The sequence below is a fragment of the Salvia miltiorrhiza genome, chromosome 5 (assembly GCF_028751815.1).
Source record: "Salvia miltiorrhiza cultivar Shanhuang (shh) chromosome 5, IMPLAD_Smil_shh, whole genome shotgun sequence".
Lineage (NCBI taxonomy): Eukaryota > Viridiplantae > Streptophyta > Magnoliopsida > Lamiales > Lamiaceae > Salvia > Salvia miltiorrhiza.
In genome coordinates, this window is record NC_080391.1 from 22,105,859 (window position 1) to 22,118,047 (window position 12,189).

The 12,189-nt window shown below is 37.2% G+C and overlaps 1 protein-coding gene and 1 long non-coding RNA gene across 2 annotated transcripts; one reads left to right on the top strand and one right to left on the bottom strand.

The window, feature by feature from the left end:
* The first annotated feature begins 483 nt into the window (after nucleotides 1–483).
* Nucleotides 484–3,652, top strand: LOC130986734 (serine hydroxymethyltransferase 4-like). Its single transcript, XM_057910230.1, has 4 exons — nucleotides 484–1,303; nucleotides 1,935–2,325; nucleotides 2,424–2,525; nucleotides 3,113–3,652. Exons 1-4 carry the CDS (start codon nucleotides 626–628, stop codon nucleotides 3,355–3,357), a joined length of 1,416 nt encoding a protein of 471 aa, XP_057766213.1. The 5' UTR covers nucleotides 484–625; the 3' UTR covers nucleotides 3,358–3,652.
* A 1,365-nt stretch (nucleotides 3,653–5,017) lies between these two features.
* Nucleotides 5,018–8,219, bottom strand: LOC130986735 (uncharacterized). The gene is made up of 3 exons (XR_009089353.1): nucleotides 7,872–8,219; nucleotides 5,949–6,028; nucleotides 5,018–5,329 (listed from the first exon to the last, which is right to left on the bottom strand). It is a non-coding gene; the product is annotated as an uncharacterized LOC130986735 (long non-coding RNA).
* Nucleotides 8,220–12,189: the final 3,970 nt, after the last annotated feature.

Below are 12,189 nucleotides of genomic sequence, written 5' to 3' on the forward strand. Positions count from 1 at the left end.
TGTTAACATTTTTATAAATTTATCGATCTTTAAATTCATAATTTTTGCCTTCTTATAATATATTTATATAAAAATACATAAATTTATGATCAATGGATGTCTTCCTTGAAAAAATTATTTTGGTCTTTCTCTAAAAATTAAAAGATTAACTAGTGAAAGTTAATTAGGATATTAGTGGACGATTAATTTGGTATAATGCATTTTTAATTTTATTTTGAATATTACATCATTTATGACTTTGTGTTCTTTTAAATTATAAAATTTTCACCGATTCAATTTTAAACATCTTGAATTATACATAATTATAATTAAATATCGGAATTATTTATATTTTAATAAAAATATCGCGAACTATATTAAAATTGAATACCTAAACTATGACAAAATAAACAAAAATCTCCCAAACTGTAATTTTCATTCACAAAGTTTATGTGGAAACACTATTATTATTGAAAAATAAAAAGAAAAGAAATTGATCCCATTCCCAACCACCTAAGGTGATTATGGTGATGTAAACTTGCCCACATATCCTCCTCCTTAAATCACATCTCAACCTCCCACTTTCACTTTGTGCATTCTCTCTTCCTCTCTCTCTCTCTTTCTCTCACACACACTCTTCGGCGAAATGGATCCAGTTTCCGAGTGGGGCAACACCCCGCTTTCCGTGGTGGATCCCGACATCCACGACCTGATCGAGAAGGAGAAGCGTCGTCAATGCCGCGGCATCGAGCTGATCGCGTCGGAGAACTTCACCTCGTTCGCGGTGATCGAGGCCCTCGGCAGCGCCCTCACCAACAAGTACTCCGAGGGCATGCCCGGCAACCGCTACTACGGCGGCAACGAGTTCATCGATGAGATCGAGAACCTCACCCGCTCCCGCGCCCTCCACGCCTACCGCCTCGACCCCACCAAGTGGGGCGTCAACGTCCAGCCCTACAGCGGCTCCCCCGCCAATTTCGCCGCCTACACCGCCGTCCTCAACCCCCACGACCGCATCATGGGCCTCGACCTCCCCTCCGGCGGCCATCTCACCCACGGCTACTACACCTCCGGCGGCAAGAAGATCAGCGCCACCTCCATCTACTTCGAGAGTCTCCCCTACAAGGTCGACCCTAAGACCGGCTACATTGATTACGACCGCCTCGAGGAGAAGGCCCTCGATTTCAGACCCCGAATGATCATCTGCGGCGGGAGTGCTTATCCCAGGGATTGGGATTACAAGAGGTTTAGGGAAGTTGCCGATAAGGTCGGGGCTCTCTTGCTCTGCGATATGGCGCATATTAGTGGCCTCGTTGCTGCTCAGGTACCCACTCCATTTCCATCTCCAATTTTTATTTCTATTTTTTCATCTAAGCCTGATCTCCGCATTACGATTGATTTTATTCTATAGTAGGAACAGATGGTGGAATGTGGATTATATTATTCTTTTCTTTGGATTATTGATTCCTTTGTTTGAAATTGTAGAAATGTATGCTTTTTTTTATTATTATTTTATTCATGGTTTTCCAATATATCAGCTATCCATGCAGGCGCAATTCCACATAATGAAATGATTAATGAATTGGGTGTGTTATATAGTCCTTAGTCAAGGGGGGTTTGAAATTGTTTTTGCTGGATGTTAAATGTAGTACTATTTGTTTCATGACATGTATTTATATTTCAAGTGGACATCAGTGACAGTGTGAAACTCCATTAGTCTAGAGTTTTCTTATCAAGATGCCTTTTTTTCCTTTCCAGATCAAATATGTTTGATGGTTTATCTACGTTGTGGTAGTTATCAAATCTTGAATCTCTTTAGTGTTGTGCCTAACAAGAAAAAAGGGGTTTGAAATCCTCATCTTGTAGCCATCTAGATGTAAATAAATTCAGAATGCAATTAATATAGAAACTTGGAGCTTCAATCTGGTAATTTTAATTATGGTAAATTTGTTTAGGAAGCGGCCGATCCTTTCGAGTACTGCGACATAGTCACAACTACCACTCACAAGAGCTTGAGGGGTCCCAGAGCTGGCATGATCTTCTACAGAAAGGGTCCAAAGCCACCCAAGAAGGGCCAGCCGGAAGATGCTGTATATGATTTCGAGGACAAGATAAATTTTGCTGTGTTTCCCTCCCTTCAGGGAGGTCCACACAATCATCAGATTGGTGCTCTTGCTGTGGCCTTGAAACAGGCATCGTCCCCTGCGTTCAAGGCATATGCTAAGCAAGTTAGGGCCAATGCAGTTGCTGTAGGCAACTATCTTATGAGCAAGGGATACAATCTTGTCACTGGTGGAACGGAGAACCACTTGGTTCTGTGGGATCTTCGCCCTCTTGGATTGACAGGTAACAGCTATGGTTTCGTTTTTTTCTCAGAAAAGAATAGTATTCAGTTAAGTCATAATTTCCATTTATGCACCACTCATCTGCTGTGGCTTCTTCAGGGAACAAGGTTGAAAAGCTCTGCGACCTGTGCAACATTACTGTCAACAAGAATGCTGTGTTTGGTGACAGCAGTGCATTATCCCCTGGAGGGGTTCGCATCGGTGAGCATCATTTTATCTTCTTTTTGCTAGTGGTTCATCACTGTTTAATTTTAAGCAAGTATGAGATTTCAGCATCATCGCATTAATTAGAGTGGCAACTCCAAGAACTCACCTTCTGTGCAATGTGGGAACACAAAAAAAGTGTTTATTAGCATCATTAGAACTCTAGCTGTGAGCCTGTGATTGAGTATCACCCTAATTGATACAACTTCTTTGAAGATATGTTCTCATTTATGTGATTTTAGAATGACTTTGTAGAATGTTTTTGAGTTTTTGTGAAACAAAGCAGAGTAATTGGGTGATAGATTATATTGAGTTTTTGAGATGGTACTGTCTTTGTGGTATGAGTTACTTTACTTTGGGTGATAGATTATATTGACAATGCATATGATTGGGTATTTGGAGGACTAGACAATCAAACAAACTCAAAAATTGTTCAATCCATCAAAGTATGTGGCTGATTAGCCTATATATTATTTTTATCTATCTTAGCTATCATTCAAAGTAAACATCACCGGGCAGCATGAGTTACTAGTTTGGCGAATCAACTGGCCTGAGATATTGAAGTGGTAAATGCTGTGTTTCAGGTACTCCCGCCATGACCTCTAGAGGTTTGGTTGAGAAAGACTTTGAGCAGATTGCCGAATTCCTGCATAGGGCTGTGTCCATCACATTGAAGATCCAGAAAGAGCATGGTAAGCTATTGAAGGACTTCAACAAGGGCCTTGTTAACAACAAAGAGATCGAAGAACTCAAGGCCGATGTTGAGAAATTCTCGTCCTCATTTGACATGCCGGGGTTCAAGATGTCTGAGATGAAGTACAAGGACTAAGTAAAAGAACTCATCATCATCATCATCATCATCATCATATATTCTTATTATCAGTTTCTGCAATTGTTTTATAATTAAATTTTGGCTCTCAGTTCACCCAATATGCTGCATTTGGGTGAAAGGAATAAGTTCTGTATTCACCAAGTGTTTCGGTTTTCTACTGCTATAGGTTTTATCGAATTTTCTTGTGTTTGTTGAAAGTTGTAGCTGATGATGGAAGTTAGAATACTAGCACTAATTTGTTTATTCTTGCCTTCTTTGGCATTTCCTCAGTAAATGGGCTCGAGTTAGAATACTTATTTTAGTATTAGACAGCTAGCTTTTTGTGGCATTCAATTTGCAGATCTTTTTATATGAAGAAATTAATCATTCCCGGGGATTTACCAGACTGTCTACTCGGCTTACACAGTGGTGCTTCCCACTCTAGTGCCACATAACATCTTCAACTTTAAATTTTCTAAAACTTCTTCCACAACCCTACTTCCTCATATTTAAGTATTTAACTATTTATGAATTCTAAGTATAATTACTTTTTTCACACATTATATGTTCTATTATCGAGGTCAGTGGATATTCTAACAGTGTCATTAGTTGCCGTTACACAACTCACGGCTAATGCATGCTAAAAATAAAATAAAATCAAAAATTTAGGCAGATTATTTTAATGATCTAAGGGGCATTTGCATTCCAAAATTAATAAAATAATTCCTCCGTTCATTCAAAATGGTCCTAGTATGCAATGACACAAAATTTAATAAAAATGATTAAATATAATATGAATAGAGAAAAATATTTACTTTAGAGATAGTGTTAATAATAATAATTAATTTTACGCAAAAACTTGCATGCGGGCGCCCGCATGGTATGCGGTCACCCGCCTAATCAACGTTTATATATTTATTTTAAGGGAAAATATGCATGGTTGAATGGTGGCTCAGTGGTAATAGGCGCATATCACTTCACTTTTCAATAGGTCTCCAGTTCCGAAACCCCTTATTTCAGCGTTTTTTTTCTTCTCCCCCCCTTTTGTTTTACACTTTTTTGAATTTTCTTTTTCTGGGTTTGTTTCTCTTTTTTTTTATTTGTTTTTTTTTTCCTTTTCCTGTTTTCTTTTTTTTTATTATTATTTTTATTTTACTTTTTGCAGTTTATTTTTTATTTATTTTCTTTTTTTTTCCTTTTCAGTATTTTTTTACTGTTTTTTTTTTCTTTTGCATTATTTTATATATTTTGATTTTTTTATCTTTTCGGTATTTTCTTTTTTTTTTTTCATTTTTTATTTATTGTTTTTCTCTTGTCTTTTTTATATATTTTTGTGAAAAGTATAATATTTTAAAATATTACATTCTTCATGTCAATAATTATTTTTTATTATAATAATAATTATTTTGAATAACGAATAAATAAATACTAGAATAACGAAGAAAATAATCAAAGAAACATAAAAGTATACATTTGTACAAAGAAATGTATATGTTAGACTACATAAAAGTAAATATTTCCGTTTGGGTTTAGCATTCAAGGGTTAGGGTTTAGTATTCAAGGTTTAGAGTTTAGTATTCAGTGTTCAAGTAATTACAAAATATAGAATGACAGGAAATACTTATTGTCACAGCCCACTATCCCAATGACGGGTTAACCGGGGTTATGACTTGGGGTGAACAATAAGAAATGGAAATGGACAATTACTTAACATTAAAGTATATGGAAATGTCACTCATAAATAAAAAAGCTATGATCATATATGATCATTTGGATACTTATAACACATACACATAAAGGAGAACTGATTAAGGTGGGTTACCCAATAACACGTGTCACAACTTCATAACATAGAGTTATCCTAATCAAAGTGTTTTGCAGCGGAAAAACGTGTGAGATATACATATGAAGATGTATCCTCAAGGTTACATTTCTTGAAATGTCAAAGGAATACCCGCTCAACATCATTCCATTCCATCAACTGCTCAACCTGCACATTTAGAAATACATGCAGGGCTGAGTATAAAAATACTCAGTGGGCATAGCCGAAAATACAACATGCATACATATATAAATTGAACTGCCATAACAGTAACACACAGGGGTTTTCTTAAATGACCTGCGCTTACTAAAATATTTCTTTCATTTTCATAAAGTCGATCGGCCGATCATTTTCCTTCATATGATCCATATCTGTTCCTTTCTGTCACGCGCCGGGAAGGAGGCCTCCTTACCACGGACGCCAAGACCGGTCGCAAGCGACTCGCGGTCTCCATAAGTGTACACGTTAACCCTAGCTAGCGACCTTTGTCTAGCATAGGATCCCAATTGGATTTCCTTTAAAATTGGCGAACCAACACAGATAGGATACATATAAAAACATAAACATTTTTGGCAGTCAATCATTTCATAAACATTTCATTTCATTTCATAAACATTTCATTTCATTTCATAAACATTTCATTTTCATTTCATAAGAGTCATTTATCATTTGGGCATAATAATAAACTGAAATTAACAGTTAAAATCATCTCATGCATATATATTCGTATAAGAGGCCTACGACACGCAGGGGATCTCTATATACGTATAGTAAAAGTAATGCCCACCTGGTTAGGCAAAGCCTGAAGATCATAATCACATATAAACCTGTCTTGGGAAGCAGCGCTAATCTCCCTGGTCACAAAGCCTACAAGAAATTCTATTCTTAATAGGTCTCGTGAAGCTAACTTAAAGTCTTAGTGGATGTACTAAACATACTTGATTCATCACGCCGGGTTTCCAAAATTTAGTAAATAAATAATTGAAAACTAAATTCTTGAGTTAAGGACACCAACAATATCCTTACTCGATTTTCTTAAAAATTGGAATTATAATTAAAACCAATTAAATACTTTTATTGCAAGTATAAATGCAATTTCATGTCATGCTTAGCATATAATAAGTAATTCACTTAAAATATGCACATAATAATAATATAATATTATTATGCAAATAATTCTTTAAAATAATAATGAATCAAACTCAATTATGAAGTCCAATTAATTAATAAGTTTAGTCCATTTTATTAAGAACTGCAAAGCCCAAAACCTCTTTAAAATTGGTCCAACTGTTTTAATTAAATAAAGGGCCCAGCACCTTAATAGAATACTGCAGCCCATCTTTTAAATAAAAGAGACCCAACTAAAAAAAAAAAAAAATAAAGCAAGGCCCATCAGCCAATTAAATTAAAATCGGCCCATCTGCAAAACCCAACTCCCAAGCCCAACCCTAGCCCAATATCCCCACCCCCCTTTTCTTCCCCCATCGGTCACAGACTCACACTCACACATCTCTCTTCCTCACAGCCGCTCACTCTCTCTCGCTCTCTGCCTCTCCCGCCACCACCACCGGACGGCAGCACCGTCCCCGGAGGCCGGCGGCTCCGCCTCCTCTCTCCTTCCCTTCGACCTCAAGTCTCCCTCTCACTCTTCCCCCACCTCACAAACCAACACACGCCGCGCCATCCCCCCCATCTCGTCACTCTCACACTCACAGACGCACGCACACACACACACCAGTCACCGGGAACACACTCAGCAGCGGCGATCTCTCTCTCTCTCTCTTCCGGCCGCTGCGACTCATCTCCGGCGAACTCACGGCTGGAAGGCTGCCGCCTCCATCTTCCTCGATCTCCCTCATAAGAACCCACACACGCAGACGCTCCTTGCGCCGCTCACGGCCCCCGGCGAGGAGCGGTGCCTTGAAATACAGCAGCCGAAGCCCAAATCCACGACCACCGCCCTCAAGTTTTCTCTCTCTCTCACTTACTCGGCCAGACTGACAGCAGCAGCTTCACGCCACTACAGCCGTCTGCCGGCTCACAGCCAAACGCCCCTTCCCTGACTTGACTCGGCAGCCGACGGCAGTAGCTTCGCCCCGCCGTCGCCGCTCACCCTCTGAAACTCCCTCTCTGCCCGTCCTTGGCTGGGCAGCAGCGGCACCACCGCCGCCAAACCCAGCCTCCCTCATCTCCCTCCGACGAACAGCGGCTGCCAGACCGCCGCCGACAAGTTCTGACCCAGCCAACAGAAGACATGCACCCTCGGCTTCACTCTTCTCTCGGCTGAAACAGGCCCGACATCCCACCGCGAAGAGCGGCGCCCGAGCCCTAGCTCCCTCTCTCTCACCGTGGCCGGGCGACAGCAGCGCCGCTGCCGTGCCGTGCCTCCGTCCACCTCCCGACTCAACACAACAAGTTCGAACAGAGAAAGTTAAAGCTTCAAGACTTTTTTTTTTTCTACTCTTCTTTTCATTTTTAAAACAAATCATGCTTTCATTGATGTATATGCACAGATTATGTATACATATCTATTTTCATAGTAAAGTATGTTTATGATCGAAAAGATGCACTAAATATATGTATATGTATGCATTTCTATCTGATGCTCGGTGAAGTTGAAATTTTGGGGAAAGGCCTTGAGTTCTAAAACAATTGTTGCGAAAATAAATATTTAAGGCAAGGTCTAGGATCTATTCAGTGTGGAGAAAACCTTGTGATACTGATTTGTTGATCTGTTGAGGGAGAGTCCTTTAAAACCAAGCTTCTTGTGGTGTGAAAGCATGCAGCAACAAAAACTTTGTAAGTTCAAGTTCTGTTCTTGAAAGAGGGAATTTGGTGAATAAGGCCCTCCATCTGCGTTTTTCTTGTGAGAATAAATTGTGGTGATTTGTTTGAAACAGAGTTAAAGCTTCCCTTAGCTGATATAAAATGTTTTAGTTGGTATAGTGGTGTAAAGGGAAGGTGATATAAAATTGTGAGGGAGTCGGTGGTTGATGGAATAAGTGGAAGGAAAGGTGCAGTGGAAGTTGGTGGTGGGAGTAGTGGAATGGAAAGTGGGAGGAAAGGTGGAGAGTAGGTGGGAGTAGTGGAATAAAATAAAATAAAATAAAAAAAATCTTCCGGGTTGTACTATAAAAACTGTAATAATTCTTCAGGGTTTGTTGACTAAAAGCTCGTGAAAATGCTTTAAATAAATATGCGACGCACATAAATTCAATAACTAAATTTACAAATGTTTTTGTAAATTATTTTTGTTGGAATTAAAAATAAATTCATTTTCTTTATATCCGGCGTGAATCCTCCCGACTTCTAAGTTCAAAATTACTCTAAATTTAGCTAGGAAAAAGCGGGGTGTTACATTCCTCCCTCCTTATTAAAATTTCGTCCTCGAAATTGCATATCTGGTGTTCTATCTTGTGATACTAGTCATTCGTTTCATTCATCTCTTTTGTGGCCTTTTCCATCCTGTGATGGTTCCACTACATGACAAGAACAATATTATTGCCTCGTAAAACTTGAATCTTGCGATCAAGTATCTGGACTGATTTCTCATCACAACTTAGGTCCTGGCTAGGACTACTTATCTTGCTTAATCACATGCTTTCTTAATTGCGAGGTGCTATACGTATTGTATACATCCACAATGCTTGGTGGCAGAGCCAACTTATAGGCTACAAAGGCCTAACTTATCTAGGATCTCAAAAGGTCCTATATAACGGGGTCGTAACTTGCTCCTCTTTCCAAAACGTATAACTCCCTTTGAGGGAGAGACTTTGAGGAAAACTCGATCCCCAACATTAAATTCTAATTCCGATCGGCGTTTATCGGCGTAAGACTTTTGTCTATCTTGAGTTTCTTTGATTCTTTGTTTGATGTGGTCAACTTTCTCAATCATCTGTTGGACCAGTTCAGGACCTAACAACATTCTTTCACCCATTTCATCTTAGTAAAGTGGTGAACTACCTTAATTGTTTCCTTTGTCCTAAGTCACCTTCTCAGATTTGACTAGGAAATTTTAACATCAAACTTTTCTCATTATCTTGGTAACTTTCACTTAAAGATTAATGGCACTCCTTCTGCCATGTAAACTCATTTTCTCATTTTCAAATGATTATTTAATGTGGTTTTCTAAGTTTCCATTGTGGTGGCGTTCCAACTTTATTCTTGCTGTAGCTTCTGGCACTTTAGTCAAAGCATTCACTCTCTTAGCTTGAGCCTACTAGCCTTGGGGTTGGGTTATACCTTAAGTTTAGTTCTAGTGCTTTCCTTCCATTTCCTTTTTCTTTACCTCCATCTTGAGGTGGTGTACATATCTTGTTTGTGCGTAAACTTTTTCCTTCTCTGATTGTTGTAGTGACTCGGTGGTGAGAGTCTCGTTCATTGCTTGTTCCTTCATAATATCTCCTTAGTTTACTAGGGAAATTGAAAATCTCATGCCGCGATTCATTTACGAACTTCTTTACGCATTTCTCATTATTCATTTATAAATGACTTAAATAAGCATTTTAAACTCCATTAAAAAGGAATTGATTTAAAACATTTTAATCATTTTAAAATCCATACTCATAAAGCCTTAACTCATGCTCTATCTCATATTCTATCTCTTTACTCAACTTTATATAAACTCTCCACTCATCTCAAATCCTTAAGTTCAAGGATAGGTTTCAAGAAAATCATGGTACTTAGTCTCGATTTATCTCTCATATAAGGCTCGTCTAATCTCATTCAACACATAGACAACACAATCACATAAGGCACATAAGAAAACACAATCAAACATTATCAAAACATGCTCTGTTTTTACACTGACTCAACTTCAAAATCTAACCTGTTCTTACTCCGACACCTCCTGGACTCGAGACTCATACCAAAAGAAAGGTCATCGAGTCTATTTTCATATAAAAAAAAAAATAGAGTCAAAAACTCCAAGTATTGTAGGAGATATGACTATTTTACTACAGTCTACCATATTCGGCAGTTTTGAGCAATCGAAAACTTGGATTTTTTTTTATTTTTTATTTTTATAGTAAATGTTGTCAAACTGGGCTCAAATTTTGTGGATATCTAGCTAACTCAATAAGGTTAATACCATAAAATTTTGGAAAGCTAGATCACACAGGAAGCTACTGAAATGAATGACTCTTTCCCCTGCTCTCTGAAACTCTCGGTAGTAATGTGCAGTTTCGGTTTTGTATTTTATAAAAATAATAGACGAAGTCCAAATGACTTGAAATTTTACCGATGTTCTCAAGACTCATGTAGAGACTTGGTATTAAAATTTCAAAGCTTTTTGACATTGAAAAACCGTCGATCACAGTAGGTCAGTAGGCCTACGAAATTTACCAAAATCTCATCTCAAACTCTTAAAATACTCAATTCAACATTCCTTCAAGGAAACTCATCAAAGCTCATGTTAAACACATATAACACTCACAAACATTCAAGCACATTATAATGCTCATCATACTCAAATCTTGACTCTCTTCTTACATCATAACCTCAAATCTCTAGTAAAACGTTTCAATGAACGCATCATTAAAATTCTCTTTTCATTTTCATGCACAAAATTACTCAATTATTCAAACATGATCTCATTCATCATATAAATCATTATACACATATAGATTCCCTTTTATCATGTACTAAACTCTAATGAAACTTCATGTATCATCATAAAACTCTTAATAAAACATGACAAACTTTCACATAATGGTCATAAAGCAATTAAACCTCATTTTATCAATCATCGACTTCTCAAAATATGAAAACTCAAAAACTCATATAAACTAAACTAAGTCAAAAATTTTCTTAGCCAACAAAAGATTTACCCAAACATAATTATACACTAATATCATGCTCAAATACATATATCTTAAGCCAAAATCACTTTAATAACACATAGGCAAAAAGTCCTAATTTTTATTAAACTAAACTCTTTTTGAAAATATCACTAATCATGTATAACCTATTGATCAAATCATAGATCTAACATCCTAGGTTACCAATTAGCACAAATCAACATCATAAAACAAGATCACATATAGATACATATGTATGTCATCTTCTTCCTCAAACTAACACTTTTCATTTTTCATTTCTCAACCTCAAGCTTCAATCTCATCCATCATTAATCATCTAGATCATCTCATAAACTCAAATCCATCATCAATACATCAATTGATTCATAGGATCTCAACATCCCAATTTTAGGTAAACTAACCTAATAGAAAAATCTATATCTCATGGCTAATCATCAAAATATTCATATATATTAATTCAATAATCATCAATCATCATATAAATCATCGACTCACAATTTCCCATTTTTTTTTTTTTGTAAACTAAACTCAATCGACTTTCACATCTCAAAGCATATACTTTCACAACACACATCAATCATCAACAAACACCACATAGATCTCATTTTTTTTTTTTTTGTTTTTTTTTTTTAAATCAAGGAAAGAAAAAGAAAATTTTTGAAGGGTAAAGACCCATTTTTTTGAAAATTTTAAGAACAAGGGAGAGGTGATTTTCTTTCTTCATACAACATCATTCAAGCAAGATTTATGGAATACATGACCACTTACCCAAATTTCTCACCAAAACTCACATTTTCTCACTCTAGCTTGGAAGCCTTTCTTCAATGATTCTCTTGAATATAAGTAGCTAGGATGTGTTTATGGAAGATTTTAGAGTGGATTGAGATGTTTTGTAAAATTTTTGGAAGCTCCGAAGGTCTCTTCAATAGAGGAAAATGGAGGAAAGTGAGAGAAAGAGGGAGAGAGGTGTTGGTCGAAAATGATGAGTGAGTAGTGAGAGAGGATTTTGCAAGATTGTAAATGATCTTGTGATCTTTAAAGATGATTTTGTAATCTTAAGGAAATATTGGCAATTAATGCCTTGATCTCTCTCTCTCTAATCTCTACACTATCTCTCTAATCTCTACACTCTCTTCAATAATCTCTACACTTGGCAAATTGTGGTATTTAGTCACATGGTAGGGAAATTAAAGTAATAGTGTGAGAAGG